The following is an 18780-nucleotide window of genomic DNA, read 5'->3' as shown; positions in this document are numbered from 1 at the left end:
AATATAATACATTTTTGTCATTCAGAATAAGGGCAATACACATGATATAGGTTACGTGATTGAAGATATTGTTTGCCACACAGAGCTGTAAATAACGTGAGAATTATTTAGCTTTGAACGTTTCCTGGTTGAACATGAATCCTTTTAAAATTTAACAACAGGCAGGGCATAAATTCATGAAGATTTTCCCAAGGTTGAGTTTATTATTCACACAAAACAAATTTTTGCCTCATTTACATTCTCAATACTTTATAGGACTTCATGAATGTCTATTGCATTTAAATGCCTGATCATCACACGCATATATATGGTTCTACTGCTAAAAATTTGGAAGTACACAATCGAACAGGATCTCATATAAGGATCTGTATGCTGTAGATTTACAATTTCCTTTCCTTGGAACTAAGAAGCCCAAACCTGTTCAGGCATAATGATGCCGCAAGGTACAAAGCGAGCTCTATGGAGATGGAGTTTGCAAGTAGTTTGATGGAGTAGCAGAACTCAAGTGATTTCCACAGAGACCTGACATCAACCCCACTGAACACCTTTAGGATGAACTGAAACACTAACTGAACCTTAGGCTTTTTTCCATGACCTACCAGCTACATACAAAGCCAGTCTCCACATTCTAGTGGAAAGCCTTTGGAGAAGCGTGGAGGACATTAGAACAGATAAGGGGAATAAATTTAGAAAGAAACAATAAAAAAAAACAAAACATGTTTTTGATGGTCAGGTGTCCAAAAACCCTCAGTCATATACAGTATATCACAACATTTGCACACTTCCTCTGACAGGGTTTATATGCCACATTGTTCAATGTATTAATCTCTAATTGTATCTTACTTCTGTATTTATTTAATTCTGCCTTATTTTAACCCTAGGTTAATGAATTAGTGTGTTTTGTTGACAATAAACAAGGGTTAAAACAACAGTTCTAGCAATAATTTTCTGTGGAATCAGCAAAATTTAATGATACAACAATAACACGTTTGTTTGGCTGAGGGTTAAAAGAGAAAAGGAAATCTGTGAGAAAAAACAAACACCACAAACACTGCAAATTATGGAAGAATCCAGTATTTAAGAATTGCTTATATTATAGCACACACTGCTACATGCCCTGTTGAAGGATAAAGACACACCACTAGTCAGCCATGGCCGATCTGTTATTTAAATGTACAGCGGAAATCTTTTGAATACTTTTAAATTGATGTGACGGGTACAACGTGTTTGTCTTAAACAAAACAGGCAGAACATGCCATTAAGCCCCTTATTGCTGTATGATGTGGACTTTATAAAGGTCCTTGGGTAGAGGAACGCTACGTGGCAGCCTTCTGACCCCTCTCAATCGCCATTCGCTCCAGACGCTCGGTGTAGAACCCATTAAAGTCAAGCCTGAATGAAAGAAAAAAACAAAACACTGACCTTTTGCAAAACGGTTATACAGTATAAATTATGTTTGTTAGAACTGTATGTGTTTGTCAATCTGGGACAAACCTTCACATAAACCTACAACTGCATCTCAACAAGTTTAAAAATAATACAATAAAATCCTGGGTCCACCCAGGCCGTCGTAACTAGACTTTAATCCCGAGTCTCACTCATCACTCACCTATAGATGATGTTGATCATGCTGTGTTCACAGTCGTTGGTGCTGTAAATGCTCAGCTTGTCCAACAAGTCCAACAACATCGTGCTGAAGTTACTGTCAAACTTACTGATGGTGCCTTCAAAGCCTGAGTCTGACTGCAGGGAATCGACATGCTCAGATAAAAACTGCAAAAGAACAGAAAGATGGGATTCGCAGTGATTTGTAGCTGGGGTTATGAAGCCCTGCTCTGAAGCAACTTTGTGACGTGTGAAAAGTATGTACGGTGTGAAAGATGCAGTTACGGTTAGAAGCAACAGACACGTAATATAAAAAGTGTAACACTGTGTGCCTCATATCATGTGCTTTGTATAGTCACAGAAACCCCATGTTTTTTACAAAGAGTAGCTGGAATGGGGTGGGGTGGGTTTTTTTGTTTGGGGTTTAAATGCTGACAGAAAATGCACATCATTTGGAGTAAAGGAGACAGTTTGTTTTTTTGTTGTTGTTAATTTACGGTCAGAAAAGTGTTAAAATCTGACACAAACTGGATGGTTCTGTCAGAAATAACCAGCTGTTAAATGAACTGACTGAAATAATAATGGAATATCAACCGACATGTACAGTACAGTAAATACATAAAGATGTATCCCATCATGTTTACTGACAGAGCAAATAGGCAGATAGCAAGCCAGGGCTTAGAACTGTACAGCGTGCATCGCCAGATTCTAAAAGTATGAGCTGAGTGAAACCCCAAGCTAACCCAGTATTTTGTTTACGCAGAGTCTCCAATCACACAATGTTAACTAATTTAAGTGTGAAAAGAAAAACCCAATTTAGTTTTAAACAGTACTTTGTTACCCATCTTAACCCTGCAATTAACAATATTACATTTAATCAAGTGATATAAACCCTGTAGACAACATTGCACACGGTATTAAATCTCTGTTACCTTGGAGGCCAGTCTTTTCTTCTCTGCCTCCTCAGTGCGCTCGCTCAGTGTTGGAGGACCCTCCATGGTGCCATGTTCCAGGCTTAATCGGTTTAGCTCACTGTCCATCCTCATGCTCTGTGTGAATCGCTAGAACAGAACGATTGCCTGGGGTCAGACATCACAAATGACATGACCTGCACCTGGCGTTTCTCATATCAAGTACCAAAATATGTTACCTTGAGATTGATTTAAACATGACTGTTATATAGAGGGAGCACTTTCTTACACAAAACACAGAAAGTCATTCACTGAGAAAGCAATAAATAAATAAAATGAAAAATCTGCGTAATAATGTAAATGCAGTGCATTGTGGATCGCTGCTGGGCTTAGGCGTGTCTTTTCAATAATTCATGCTCTCGTGCATGTGATTTTTTTTAATGGAGTTATGTCTTTAAATCTTATGCAATTTATTGATGCTCCTTCTAAGCTTAGTCTAGGATGTGTTTAGAATTCAAAAGAAATTAATTTGCCTATTTTGTGCCCTGGACATGAAATAACCTTCAGCTTAGTTACATTACGGCTTAAACGCTTTGTTTCAGCGACAGAGTTTAAAGCTATCTGAGTAAATATTGTGTGACTGAAGAGTGTAATTGCTATTCATAAGCTGGATGTTATATTTATATCTCTATTTCTTCTATTTGTAGTCCTTGTTTCTAAAAACACTTAAATGGTCATTTACAATAAAGTTCTTTTAAATGACATTATTTAACACATCGGTCATTCAGCTTTAGCATCAACACACAGATAACACTTTAAAACGTATATATATATAAATTTTAAGAATCAGATTAGCCAAAAAATAAATATCTTAATAAATCAATGTTCAAACTACTGTAAAGAAAAATGAATAACCAAACAAACATCCCAATAAACACCAATTTGTGGTTTTTAATTAGCAAATCATCATCATATATATTTACTGTATATATATTTCACAAATTCTGGGCTACATACCTGCATGCAATTGGTGTACATGACGCACACAGACATGAGCTTTGAAAAGATCCTCAGCAGCTCAGGGTTGGTCAGCATGCAATCTTTCAGACAGTTATCCAAGAAACTGGTGTGATGGCAGAGAACGTCGTCAATATTGGACGCCTGCAAAAAAAAAAAAGGCAGGCAGATGAATGACTTTTGTCTTTAGGTTATGTTCCAGAACAATGTTGGAGAATAAATAAAGTCAGTAAAGACCACAATCTAAAAAAAAAAAAAAAAAAAAAAAAAAAAGGAAAGACATTGCATGAAACCAAATCTTGTCACCGATTTCAGGTTGTTCTCCATGATGTGCCATGTGGGCTCCATGACCTCAAACATCATGTAGTACTGGATGTTCTGTACGAAGTTTAGCATGCGCTGCCTGAGAGCAAATGCACCAGCAAACCTAGAGTTAGAGGAGAGAAAAAGACTCTATTTGAGATGACAAAGTTTAATTAGCTTTATACTATAAACATTAATCAACATTTTAAAAACTCCATTACCAAATTAATAAGCATTGTGGGGAAATAATCAGCAGTGCCTTGTTTATAAACTGCTATCTGACATAAAAAAAAAAGTTTCCAGTCTTGATGCATGTAACAGAAAGTTTAATCTCACCATTTAGCAGAGTGTAAGGAGTACTGCTTGGTAGACTTGTTGCTGATCCAAACATTGCAGAGCAGCCTCTCAACATGCTTGCAATAAAACATATGTCTGAAGAGCATCTGATATCTTGTCAGTGCTTTCCTGCAAGAACAAACACAAAAACACAGCCTTGATTCCTCGCTGTTCCAGATCATAGCAAATACCATAAGACTGCACGTCACATGTCATACGTGGAGATGTTTACCTGTTGATTATAAGTGACAGCGGCCATTTGACGATGTAATCGAAGGAGAATGCCTCAAGGCCACTGAGAGCCACTTCAGTGGGGTCAGCGTTGATGATGGCTTTTTCCTGCTTGGTCTCTATGGCCAAGACGCGCAGAAGTTGAGTAATGACATCATGAGGCATCAGGTCTATCTGGAAAACAACAGGAACCACATGAACATTTTAATCTATTATAACTCCATACAGGTAGGAAAATGGCCCATTAACCTGACAGTTTGTGAATTTCGCACACTGTTTCCATGGTATATAAAAGCCCTGCAGTCATGTTGATGCCTAATAGTTGATGCTGTTGTGAAGAATATTAAATTACTTAAATTGGGTTTAGGTAGAGCTTTAGGCAGTGATAAATATTCTTAAATAATAGACCTTTAGATCATCTTTGAAGGGATCTGTGTTGGCCGTGCTCGTTCTCAGAGCCAGCTCCAGCAGTGCCTCTAAGCGAGAAGGGATAATGTCATCAACAGGTTTCTTCAGCTCCTCTTCAGTGAGGTCCATGAAGTGCACAAAGAAGTCTCCCTTGTCCATCAGAAAGTAGTGCTTAATGGACCTGAACACACAGACGACTGTTGATTTAGTACATTTAGTACAGCATCATAACATGTTATGGCTACATGTTCAAATTTTATAACAACATAATAAAATAATACGTTTAAACTGGAGCATGTTCACAGTATAGCCAGATGCTTTTTGGACTAAACTAAAAGATAACTAAAATATATGAAGCTCATCAACACGCAGAATGTTTACCTTAGTCGTGACACCAGCTCTTTCTCCTCCATAAGAAAGTTCAGGAGGACCTTACTGGCATAGTTGTAGGCTTTTTCAATTTGTTCCACATACGCCCTCTCTTTTAAAGTGTAGAGAACCTCTTTCGCATCCGGACAGGTCACATCTCGCCCACACTCCCTCACAACGTTCAGGTACTTCCCTGAGACAAGAGATGTGACAAGAAGCTCATATATACAGAAGAACGCTATATCTTGTGTCATTTAACACACAGTGATGTCTATCTCACCTGTACTTAGTATTTTATCTGCCATTTTTTGAAGGAAAGATGGGATTTTGTGCTGCACGATGGTATATCTCTGATCCCAATATTTGTCATTATAGTCCTCTTGGATCTTCTCTTTCTGAAGCTCGTGTTCCTCAACCATGAACTCACTTTAGAAACAATATATTTAGTTTAGTGTTCGATCAAATACTAATTTGACTTTGTATGATCAGCTGAAAAAGTTAGAAAGTGAGGTACAGTTGGATCACTTTAAAAAACAGTGATCCGAGTTGAGGCTGTTTTTATTTTTTGTACCCGTATGGATCTTTGATGATTCCCCGGTAGATCCACTTCTCCAGCATCTCGAAATAAGGGACACTGGCTGCTTTGGTCAGATAGAGGCACAGCTCTTGAGCCTGGCTGTCCCCAGTGAAGTTAAAGGTGCGGTCATGAAGCAGACTTAACGTTGAGCCACCCATGCAGTCTCCTTTATCCACTGAAGTGGCTGGGAAAAAAAAAGGTAGCTTTTAGCTGACACTCTGGACATATCACACACATCAACATACAAATATTATAAGCCAACAGTCTAATGCAAGCAAGTTTTATGGAGTGGCGATCATGCTTCAGAGCTAATCTAGACATTCATCATGACTACTGAACTTCTAATAATACTACAGGGTGTCCCAAAAGTCTCCTTATTTGGAGAAATGAACATTTATTAGCAAAATGTCTACTAATGTTTTTCATAAATAGCTGGATTGGGCAACTGTCAGTGGATCTTTGTGGATGTCCACTTCTCGGGTTGGTCAACAACACTTTCAGTCTTTATTGACAAATCAAAGAAGACTGGAAGTGGTGTTGGCCAACCGATTAGTGAACGTCCAAATAGAGAACGTTCAACCAACAGGGTGCTAGTTTATGGAGACTGGGACACCCCTTAAAAAGTCCACCCCATTTAAAAGACAGCATGAAAAAAAAACACATACTTTAATGACAACTGCATTAATGATGTTTTCAGAGAAGCCAATCCCATAATTATTGTCACCAAATGGTAGCTTAAAAATAACACGAGTGATAAAGTGCCGTTTTTGACTTTTCATATTGAAATGGAGGAACTAAACAGTGCTATATTTGTGATATTATGTTCAGAACTAAGGTCTCAGAATTGTAAATAACATTTTAGCCAAGTTTATTCGAATCGGGTTCAGATTTTAGAAAAGCCTTCATTACAAAGCTAGAATAACTCGATGCAACACATTTTTACCGATGGAGGCGAGAACCTCGATGGTGCGCATGGTGGGCTGGATGTAGAACCAGAGTTTCTGTAGCGACAGCATGCCCTGCCTGTGAAGATGCTCTAGCTGGGTCACCAGGATGAGATACTCTTTCATCAGTGTCCTCATGGCTGCAGTGAGCGCGTGGTTCACCTGTCCATACTCAAAGGAACACTTCTCCTCTGTGAAGCTGCCATCCAAAGCATCCAATTAGACACAATGCAGATCAAGAAATAATAACCAAATTGCTTCATGAGTCAGACTGATATTTTCACTAACCGTGTGACAGTGGAGTAACAGGACGCCACTGGTAATATTCGGTTCACAAGCTCCTTAATGGACATGTCTAGAGAAGGGTCTATTATAAAAGAGCGACTCTGTCTGCCGAGCACAGGTTGTGCTGTGATGTCTCTCCCATCTACTCCAATCAGTACATACAGCAGATCCTCAACCAGGGCTTGCTCCTGCACGGTCAGTGGCATTGTACCTGGAATCATACAGACAGCACATTTCCACATTAATGTAACACTATCAATAAAAACAACGCACTGGTAGCTCTGTGAGTCAGTCGCTAGAAGGTTGTAAGTTAAAGGTTAGGAATGTTAGAGAGTTAGATCTTTGTTCTGTACTATGTTTATTCTCGACACTATATTCAGCCACCCGGCACTGCCAAGCTGCCACTGTTTGGACCCTCTCTACTCTAGGGGGGCTGTATTGTGGTTCACCATGCTCTCTGTCCCCAGCTTCCTACAAAGACATGCAAAGATAAAAAAAAAAAAAAAAAAAAAAAAAAAAAAAGACTGCACTGTTAGCATACAGGGTGTTGGTTGGAAATTGGGCTACTGTTGGTCGAGGAAGGAGAAGGGTTCGTAGGCAGCGACAGAAAAGGAAAGGCAGGAGTATAGATCTGAGAATAGGGACATTTGGTGCAATGACAGGGAAATATAGAGAGCTGGCAGACATGATGAAGAGAAGGAAGGTAGATTTATTGTCTGTGCAGGAGAGCAGGTGGAAGGGGAGCAAAGCATTTAATATTGGAGGGGGATACAAACTGTTTTATTATGATGTAGATAGGAATGAGAAATGGGGTAGGAGTGATCCTGAAGGATGAGTTTGTGAGGAATGTTTTAGATTTAAAAAGAATTTTAGACAGAGTAATCAGTCTGAAGTTAGAAATTCAAGAGGAGGTGAATGTTGTTAGTGGTTATGCTCCACAAGTAGGCTGTAAGTAAGAAGAGAAGGAGAGATTCTGGGCTGAGTTAGATGTAGTGATGGAGCACATTCCCAAATAGGGGAGAGTATTGATTGTAGAAGAATTCAACAAGCATGTTAGTGAGAGAAACAGAGGTGATGAGATAGTGATGGTTAGGTTTGGTGTTAAAGCAAGGACCCTAGAAAGACAGATGAAGGTGGTGGACTTTGCTAAGTGGATGGAAATTTCTGTAGTTAACACGTATTTCCGGAAGCGAGTTGAACATGGTTACATACAAGAGTGGAGGTAGGAGTACGCAGGTAGACTACATTCTATGTAGACAAGGCAATCTGAGAGATTAGTGACTGCAAGGGTGGAGGTAGGACAGGGTGACCAGACAGCATTGGGTGGTGATGTGTAGAATGTCTCTGGTGGTCAGAAGAAGAAAAAAAAGGCGAGGAAAGCAAAAATAAGTGGTGGAAGTTGAAAAAGGAAAAATGTTGTGAGGAATTCAGACAGAGGCTGAGACAGGCTTTGGGTGGTCAGGAATGACCAGATGACTAGGAAACTACAGCAGAAGTGATAAGGGAGTTTCTATCTAGAATGTTTAACAGGTTTTTAGAGAGCGAGAAGATGCCTAAGGATTAGAGGAATATGGTCTGCTCTGGAAAGAAGAGGAATGAAAGTCAGACATAGTAAGACAATGCATGTGTATGAACAAGAGGTAGGGAAGAAGAACAGTGAGGTTACAGGGGGCTGAGGTCAAGAAGGTGCAGGATTTTAAGTATTAACCGTGCAGTGTGACAGGGAGTGTGGAAAAGAGGTGAAGAGGCGAGTGCAGGTGGGTTGGAGTGGGTGGAGAAAAGTGTCATGAGTGATGTGTGACAGTAAAATGTCAGCAAGAATCAAAGGAAAGGTGTAGAAGATAGTAGTGAGAGCAGCTCTGCTGTATGGGTTAGAGACTGTAGCAGTGAGGAAAAGACATGAGCCAGAGATTGAGGTAGCAGAGATGAGGATGTTGAGGTTTTCCTCAAGAGTGATGAGGATGGACAGGATTAGGAATGATCACATCAGAGAGACAGCTCAGGTTGTCTGTTTTGCAGATAAGGACAGAGAGGATAGATTAAGATGGTTTGGACACATACAGAGGAGGGAGATGGTTATATTGGTAGAAGGATGTTAGAGATGGAGCTGCCAGGTAAGAGGTCAAGAGGAAGGACAAAGAGGAGATATATAGATGTGTTGAATGAGGACATGAAGTTAACTGGTGCGAGAGAGGATGCCGAGGACAGAGTTGGAAGTTGGAATCAGATGATTTGCTGTGGTGACCCCTAACGGGAAAAGCCTAAAGTAGAAGATTTGTAATTATCAAAAGACCTATGATAAACATATAAATGAAAAGTGATTAACATGACTTATAATGCAATTAAAATAGTTATTTTCTTAGCTTTTTTATTTATTTATCCCTACCATTTTTACATGTTTTCTGGCCCAGAAATAAGCTCTGCCCCCAGTCAAAACAGGCGCTTGACACGTCACTAAAAGCAGACCCTTGAGACAGGTACAGATGGTTTCAACCCAGAGAGAACGTTTTTGATAGACAGAAATAAGATTAAAATCCCTGAGACCATCCTGCTTCTAATATTTACACAATCACTAGAAGTGTGGCCAACAGTCTTCATTTGTACCCAGCAAAATGTAGTAAATGGAGTAAACGGCCTCTATTAACTGTGCTGACAGACACCACTGTTGGGAAAAGTTGAAAGAATCTAAAATTAGATCTTGCAGTCCTGTTAAACGGTGCAGATTAAAATGGAGAATCCCTGATGGTGATCTTGTACTAATCGGTCTCAAAAGGAGCAAGTATTCTGGCTGGTGCTTTATTGTACGCTAAAATAATCTCCAGGAAAACAAACACAGAATATCCTGAATTTAGTGTTGCATATCAGAGTGTCTGTACAAATCAGACTCTAGCTGTAAAAGTGTCTAAACACAGAGCTTTATGAGATTACAATTCGTACCGATAGCTACGACTGGATCTCCTGTTGGTGCAGAGCTAGTGATGAAATCTCCGATCAGTGCAGGTCTGTCATACACCCAGTTTGGGAAGACGGGAATAGGTTGTGTGGGGTTCTTCTTGCTGTGTCTGTCTCTTAATAGCTTGCGGGTGACCTCAGCAGACTGCACACAGACAAGCAAAAAAATAAATGAATAAAGTAAAAAAAATATACAGTATGAATGAATAAGAAATATTTAAATTTCATGTCACAATAAATTCAAGACTTTATAATCATTTATAAGCAGTTACAGACGGTCTGTTCTTTAAAAGCACACACAAAAAAAGGGAATTATCCTGTTATATCATGACTGTTGCAAATAATAATTGAGACGAGTTTTTGTTATATCCTCATATCACGTTGCCTTTTAGCAAATGGCCAAAAGATTGTGAACAACTGCCTATAATGTATATGCTAAGCTTCCACAAACCACTATCACAAAGTTGGACAAAGAAAGGTTTTATAAAGACACTTTTGGAGTCAAGAGTCCTGGACTGAGCCCTGACCTCAACTCAATGAACACCTTTAGTATGAATAGGAACAACAACTGAACCATAAACCTCCTTCCCTGACAAGTACCTGATCTGACTAAAGATCTTCTAGCTGAATGAACACAAATCTCTTTGGAAAGCCTTCCCTGAAGAGTGGAGCTTATTATAACAGCAATAGGAGGATCAAATTAAAAGTATGTAAAGGGGTGATGGTCAGGTGTCCACAAACATTTAGCCATATAGTGTAGATCTGGTTAAACAGTTCATTATTAAAAGTTAAGGCACACACACTCACCTACAATAATAAGAAAAAAACCCAAAATGGATTTACACAGAAATTTGACGGAGCGATTTTCAATAAAAGCAAGACAGCAACCTCTGAGATCTAAACCTGCAACTGTATCACTGAAGCCATGGGAAAGGGAACAAGTGGCCATGGTGGAAGAAAATATCAGAAAACCTTGTTATTATAATCATCATCAAAGGTGTGGAAGAAGAAACTTCACAACACATTCAGCTTAAAAAAAAGAAAAAAAAGAAAAGGAGAATGAGACAGCATTTATATACAGAGTGCAAGCACTACACTGTAAAGCTCCCTAACTAGGCAACTTCCTTCTGAATGAATGGTCAGAGTATTATATTATAAATAACTACAATAACAATGTGTGTGTGTGTTGCGTATAACAATGAACTGTGTAACTGATTATTGGCACATCCAAAATAGACGACGTCAGTTTTTACAGTGATAAGAAACTGAAACGTATTCTTATTCATCAAAGAAACTTTCCAGAAATAAATATGGCATCACCTGTGGAACATTGGAGCTGGCTGTGACATTCCCGAGCTTTTTGCGCAGTTCCTCTAGCTCCTGCATTGACATCTTGCTACTAGTTGGGGGAATACTGAAAGATGTCGTGCTACTTGATGTCGTGTTCGCTGACGTGTCTGATCTCTCTTTAGCATTCTGCTGCAGAAATTTGAGAGTCTTGGGGGGGGGGGGGGGGAGAGAAAATAAGCAAATGTATAGTTATATGCTATTTTATTAGGCCAGTTTATAGATTATAAATCATTTAGTCAGATCAGCTTTCAAACATACTGTACCTCTTTATCTTCAGTGAGCTTTGAGAGAAGATAAAGCAGAGGATCCAAGTTGCGTGCATTTTTGGATTTTAGCTCTTCGTATTTCCTCAAAAAGTCCTCAGGGGTTTTAGAATGCTCTGCAAGCTTCACCTGCAAAAATGGGTGGGTTTAGTAGTTCCACTATGTGTTGCAGAGTTAAAATGCTCATCAGAGTCAGAATACGGACTGCCGGTGGTTGCTGGTGCTGTACTTTTATTGTTCTTCTGAGAATGTAGTGGTTATGATGCCACGGTCATGTCACAGACTGACACTGCTAATGCATTTACAGTGGAGTTTGAATGGACCATTTTTTTAACGATACCAAACACTCAGGTTTCAGTGTTGGCTCTGAAAAACCAAAAGAGCTTCTTTTCTCACTCAACGTTTAATAAAGGCATGCAAATATTAATGTGGCAAAGACTCAGCTATTCAGCAGGTCATCAAATGTCAGTACTGGTAATATAGAAAATTAAAGTGAAAACAGAGAAACATGAAGGAGAAAGAAGTATAAATTCTAAATAAAATTCATGCACTTAGGAGCTCGATGTTCTGGGGTCTGTGGTCCATTCCTGAGCTTAGGTCACTGGATGTCACATATTCGCCCTGTGTGTTGGATTTCACACGCAACCAAGTCTGGTGTTTGTACACTCACTGGTATGAATGTGTGTATGTATGGTTTTCCTGGCTCACACGCACACTCGCTCTCGCGTGCACACACTCTCTCTCACACGCACACACACTCTCTCTCACACGCACACACACTCTCTCTCACACGCACACACACTCTCTCTCACACGCGCACACACTCTCTCTCACACGCGCACACACTCTCTCTCACACGCACACACACTCTCTCTCACACGCACACACACTCTCTCTCACACGCGCACACACTCTCACCTCACACGCGCACACACTCTCACCTCACACGCGCACACACTCTCACCTCACACGCGCACACACTCTCTCTCACACGCACACACACTCTCTCTCACACGCACACACACTCTCTCTCACACGCACACACACTCTCTCTCACACGCGCACACACTCTCTCTCACACGCACACACACTCTCACACGCACACACACTCTCACACGCACACACACTCTCTCTCACACGCACACACACTCTCTCTCACGCGCACACACTCTCTCTCACACGCGCACACACTCTCTCTCACACGCACACACACTCTCTCTCACACGCACACACACACACACACACATGCAAACACTCACACACTCTCTCTCACATGCGCGCACACACTCTCGCACGCACACACTCGCACGCACGCACACACTCGCACGCACGCACACACTCGCAAACACGCGCGCACTCACTCGCAAGCACTCGTGCACTCTCTCTCACACATGCACTCTCTCTCACGCGCACACGCTCTCTCTCTCACGCACGCACTCTCGGACACGCGCACACACTCACGCGCACACACTCACGCGCACACACTCACGCGCACACACTCACGCGCACACACTCACGCGCACACACTCACGCGCACACACTCACGCAAACACACTCACGCAAACACACTCACGCAAACACACTCACGCAAACACACTCACGCAAACACACTCACGCAAACACGCGCGCACTCTCTGTCCCGCGCGCACTCTCTGTCCCGCGCGCACGCACTCTCTGTCCCGCGCGCACGCACTCTCTGTCCCGCGCGCACGCACTCTCTGTCCCGCGCGCACGCACTCTCTGTCACGCGCGCACGCACTCTCTGTCACGCGCGCACGCACTCTCTGTCACGCGCGCACGCACTCTCTGTCACGCGCGCACGCACTCTCTGTCACGCGCGCACGCACTCTCGGACACGCACTCTCGGACACGCACACACTCGCAAACGCGCACACGCACACTCGCAAACGCGCACACGCACACTCGCAAACGCGCGCACTCTCTCTCACGCGCGCACACTCGCTCACTCACGCGAACACACTGGTTCCCTCACGCGCGCACACTGGCTCACTCACGCGCGCACACTGGCTCACTCACGCGCGCACACTGGCTCACTCACGCGCGCACACTGGCTCACTCACGCGCGCACACTGGCTCACTCACGCGAGCACACTGGCTCACTCACGCGCGCACACTGGCTCACTCACGCGCGCACACTGGCTCACTCACGCGCGCACACTGGCTCACTCACGCGAGCACACTGGTTCACTCACGCGAGCACACTCGCTCACTCACGCGCGCATACTCGCTCACTCACGCGCGCACACTGGCTCACTCACGCGCGCACACTGGCTCACTCACGCGCGCACACTGGCTCACTCACGCGCGCACACTGGCTCACTCACGCGCGCACACTGGCTCACTCACGCGCGCACACTGGCTCACTCACGCGCGCACACTGGCTCACTCACGCGCGCACACTGGCTCACTCACGCGCGCACACTGGCTCACTCACGCGCGCACACTGGCTCACTCACGCGCGCACACTCGCTCACTCACGCGCGCACACTGGCTCACTCACGCGCGCACACTGGCTCACTCACGCGCGCACACTCGCTCACTCACGCGCGCACTCGCTCACTCACGCGCGCACACGCACTCTCGCACACGCACTCTCTCCGACACACTCTCACACACGCACTCTCTCCGACACTCTCTCGCGCGCACTCTCTCTCGCGCACTCTCTCTCGCGCACTCTCTCGCACGCACTCTCTCGCACGCACTCGCACACTCTCTCGCACACTCTCTCGCACGCACTCGCACACTCTCTCGCACGCACGCACACACTCTCTCACACGCACTCTCACACACACTCTCTCACACACTCTCTCACACACTCTCACACACTCTCTCACACACACACTCACACACACACACACTCACACACACACTCACTCACACACACACTCACTCACACACACACTCACTCACACACACACTCACTCACACACACACTCACTCACACACACACTCACTCACACACACACTCACTCACACACACACTCACTCACACACACACTCACTCACACACACACTCACTCACACACACACTCACTCACACACACACTCACTCACACACACACTCACACACACACTCACTCACACACACACTCACTCACACACACACTCACTCACACACACACTCACTCACACACACACTCACTCATATGCACACACTCTTACACACACACTGTCTCTCTCACACACACACACACACACACACACACACACACACACACACACACACACACACACACTCTCTCTCTCTCTCTTTCACACACTCTCTCTCTTTCACACACACACACACGCACGCACTCTCTCAGACACACTCTCGCACACGCACTCTCTCGCACACGCACTCTCTCGCACACACTCTCTCGCACGCACTCACTCTCTCTCTCATACGCACACACACTCTTACACACACACTGTCTCTCTCTCACACACACACACACACTCTCTCTCTTTCACACACTCTCTCTCTTTCATACACTCTCTCTCTCTCTCTTTCACACTCACACACACACACACACACACACACACACACACACACACACACACACACACTCACTCACACACACACACACACACACACACACACACTCTCACTCACTCACTCTCTCATATGCACACACTCTTACACACACACTGTCTCTCACACACACACACACACACTCTCTCTTTCACACACTCTCTCTCTTTCACACACACACACGCACTCTCTCAGACACACTCTCGCACACGCACTCTCTCAGACACACTCTCGCACACGCACTCTCTCAGACACACTCTCGCACACGCACTCTCTCGCACACACTCTCTCGCACGCACTCACTCTCTCTCTCATACGCACACACACTCTTACACACACACTGTCTCTCTCTCTCACACACACACACACACACACACACACACACACACACACACACACACACACTCTCTCTCTCTCTTTCACACACTCTCTCTCTTTCATACACTCTCTCTCTCTCTTTCACACACACACACACACACACACACACACACACACACACACACACACACACACACACTCTCTCTCTCTCTCTCTCTCTCTCTCTCTCTCACGGCAATTTAAGCCTATAAACCATTTGGGGGAAGAAACTGGACAACCCAGAGGAAACCCCGGAACCCTCCACCCCAGAAAGAGGGGGTATCTAAAGAGTTCCTACCTTAGCACTGTGTGAGGACACTGTTGTGGTAACATAAGGAGTTCTGTTCTTCTGCAGTAAGTCGATGTACACTTCAGCCCCATCACCTCCTCTGACATGAAGGAGGCTGAGCAACTCGTTCACATCATGATGTATCCGGAACTCACTCATGGCTTCACGTTATCCTTCCTGGAGTGACATAAAATTAAATAAGAAATTCGCCTACTTTTGTTTTGTTTTAGAAACTATTGCCACTGGCTAGTCGAATAAACACATCATCATAATACATTAACTACATTAGAGCATCAGTAAACTACAAGTTAACTAAGCAAAATCCAAAATAATTTCTGATTGTTTCCCCCCCTAAATTATATATATATATTTATATTCAGGTAATATCGTCGCAGTATTATTACACCGCTAGCTGGTTTGAACGTTACAGAGGCTGTAGCTACTAGCTAAACGGCTCTCTGCTCACTATTTCTGTGCACTACACGAGCATTAGGGCCTACATACTATCTAGTGCACTACATGTCCACTAGACATGCGTTTGGAACTTAACCGTAACCCAGCAACGTTTCCTAGCTACCAACCACCCACAGTACATTAAAGCAGATTTATACTATAACGCTGTGACTAGCAATTTGTAATTATTATTATTATTATGATTATTATTAGCAAAATGTTCATCTAAAGACACACAAAAGTGACGTTACCACAGTTGCGGGTATTTTTAACGACACTAACATAGCTAATGTGAAGTTGGAAACAAACAGCGCGATTTTTTTTAGACGGACGCGCCAAAACAACCCGCGTTACAAAATAAAAGTCTGTCTTCATTATACCGCCATCTCCGGTATATTTTATAATCTCGTAATTTTCCTTTCAAAAGTGACAGTAAGTTAATAAAGCGTCCTTCTCATATATAAACAAATAAAAAACGCTTATTGCTTAGTTGCATTAATATTAGTGATGCTTAGCTTTATCAATTATAGACATCTTCAGTTAAAGCCTATAAATATGTGATGATATACCAGTATGTGCTTGTAAACAGAAGCTGACTGATTATTTATCATCTGAGCAATGTTCTTTTATTTATTGAGCTAACCTGTGCTGAAGTCGGTTCAGGGGGATGTAAAAAAAAACAAAAAACATACCAACTGATAGACCTTTTGCTTGGAATATTCTTTGCACTGTTTTTACTAACAATATATTTTTTTTTTTGCCAACATACAAGTTTACATAGAGATGTTGGTCAAGCCAGGGATCTACTGGTCAGTATTCTGCCCCCGGGCAGGAACTTAAGCACCCCCACCCTGCTAGAAAATGAACCGATACATGCTACACAACACAGGAACAATACAATACAATACAATACAAACAGTACTACATTACATATCCATCATGCGATAATAGGCTCTGTGATAAGCAGAAGGGAGTCAAACTGTAAATGAGTTTCTTTTTTCCTTGCTCTTCACCTCGAAAACTCACACACTCACTCACTCATTTTCTACCGCTTTATCCGAACTACCTCGGGTCACCTCGAAAACTCATTAAGCAAATCATCCAGCTGTTTTCTTAGCTCCAGCTCAGTGACCAGTGCTGATGCCAGGTTGAATCTTATTTGGCCCATTGTAGTTTGGTGAACATTTTAATTCAGACACATTAGCGAAACATTAATCACTGGCCTCTTTTTATAATTGGCTCCTCTTTTCTTTTTATTGCAGCTATATGGGATATATTTTCACCTACATATCCAGCTCCTCTTAAAAACTCCAATTTAGACACCAATAACTTAAAAAAAATATTAATTTATTTTCATTTTGGCACTTTAATAATAAAAAAGTAAAAATAACTAGTTAAGGGTTTCTGGGTGATGACTTGAATGTTGTGTGAGCAATAAAATGCTTTGAATTTGAAGTCAGAGCTTATCGCATTTGTTTAACATCTAATCTGGGTAATCTGACCTAGAGGGCTGAATGAAAATCCACTGAATGATTTCAAGACACTGATTAATCATAATAAAGATGGGTGAAAGCCTGAAGCAGCTAAAATATACCATTGTCTCCACATCTCACCTGGCATTTGGGAAGTTCTCACACAATTAAATGTGTTAAATTTGGCGAGGTTGTTTAAGCTGTGCTGTTTCCATGAAAGTGAAGCAACAGCAGTCTGTGAGTAGAATACATTATAATATCTCTTTTGCAGCTGCCACCAGAGAAACACCTCATTCCTGGATAAATGACTCATAGTCAACGAGAAGAAAATGAAGCATCATGTCACAGATCCCATAAGAGGCCAGCAAATGTGATCGTCTATTCATACACCACTGTTATTTGTCTATAAGAGACTGACAGTAGAAGAAGTATAGTGCTGACAGCTTTGTTACATATCAAACAAATCTCAAGCTATTTGGTTAAAGCTGAATTGATAAAATGTCTGTAATATGGTGACTTGCTTATTTCCTATGATATTTTTATTGTTGCTAAAAATGCTCGATTTTGCAAAAATGTTGTGGAAAAGTACTTGAAATGGTGAAATTGCAAGCACACAAAGACACATAATTTACTTGCTATAAGAACTGTACTCATGTTCAGTGCATGTAAAACAAAGAGGGCTTTGGCTGAATGAGTGTTATGTTGTTGTGCACTATGAACACCTTGATCTGTAGTAACAAAATTTTGTTCTTATCTATACTGTGTATATGGAAAAATGACAATAAATTTGAGTTGACAATAAACTTGAGTTAACATGAATTGAGTTGACTTGAATCAAGTTGACTTGAGTTAGCTTGACTTGACATGAGTTGACTTCACTTGACTTTGCTTGATTTCACTTGAGTTACCTTGACTTGACTTGAGTTGCTGTAACTTGATTTGCGTTGACTTGACTTGAGTTGCCCCAAATCTGCAGAAAATCTGTATTAATTTCGAATTGTTCCAAGATCTTTAGAATATTGTTGAGTTTGCTTGGTTTTGTGTTCATTTCTATGATCGCCAAAACCATAAATCTCAGAGAGACTGACAACAGAATGGAAATGTGATGTAGGCCAATCACTGTAAA

The 18780-nt window shown here is 42.2% G+C and overlaps 1 protein-coding gene and 1 long non-coding RNA gene across 4 annotated transcripts; one reads left to right on the top strand and one right to left on the bottom strand.

The window, feature by feature from the left end:
- Positions 1–181: 181 nt before the first annotated feature.
- On the bottom strand, positions 182–16557 carry tubgcp2 (tubulin, gamma complex associated protein 2). Of its 3 annotated transcripts, none has more exons than XM_027177596.2 (18): positions 16434–16557; positions 15739–15906; positions 11552–11680; positions 11259–11435; positions 9924–10083; positions 6990–7197; positions 6701–6900; positions 5752–5941; positions 5461–5606; positions 5193–5373; positions 4812–4992; positions 4405–4577; positions 4173–4301; positions 3840–3960; positions 3534–3677; positions 2538–2666; positions 1610–1773; positions 182–1392 (listed from the first exon to the last, which is right to left on the bottom strand). In XM_027177596.2, the coding sequence occupies exons 2-18, from the start codon at positions 15886–15888 to the stop codon at positions 1317–1319; spliced, it is 2658 nt and encodes an 885-aa protein (XP_027033397.2). In that variant the 5' UTR covers positions 15889–15906; positions 16434–16557; the 3' UTR covers positions 182–1316. The 3 variants fall into 3 exon arrangements, with proteins under 3 accessions (XP_027033397.2, XP_047673268.1, XP_047673267.1); XM_047817312.1 differs by having other exon boundaries at positions 16465–16511; XM_047817311.1 differs by lacking the exon at positions 16434–16557 and adding an exon at positions 16134–16259.
- On the top strand, positions 16546–18457 carry LOC125145327. The gene is made up of 2 exons (XR_007143691.1): positions 16546–16614; positions 17926–18457. It is a non-coding gene; the product is annotated as an uncharacterized LOC125145327 (long non-coding RNA).
- The last annotated feature ends 323 nt before the right edge of the window (positions 18458–18780 follow it).

The sequence above is a fragment of the Tachysurus fulvidraco genome, chromosome 8 (genome assembly GCF_022655615.1).
Source record: "Tachysurus fulvidraco isolate hzauxx_2018 chromosome 8, HZAU_PFXX_2.0, whole genome shotgun sequence".
NCBI classification, from domain to species: Eukaryota; Metazoa; Chordata; class Actinopteri; order Siluriformes; family Bagridae; genus Tachysurus; species Tachysurus fulvidraco.
This window is presented reverse-complemented; position numbering and strand designations above follow the sequence as displayed.

Coding starts and splice junctions, on each gene's coding strand:
- tubgcp2 (XM_027177596.2), bottom strand. CDS start 15,888: ATGAGTGAGTTCCGGATACATCATGATGTGAACGAGTTGCTCAGCCTC. Junction 6,901..6,989: donor TGTTACTCCACTGTCACACG/GTTAGTGAAAAT, acceptor TTTGGATGGCAG/CTTCACAGAGGAGAAGTGTT. Junction 5,607..5,751: donor ATCATCAAAGATCCATACGG/GTACAAAAAATA, acceptor TTGTTTCTAAAG/TGAGTTCATGGTTGAGGAAC.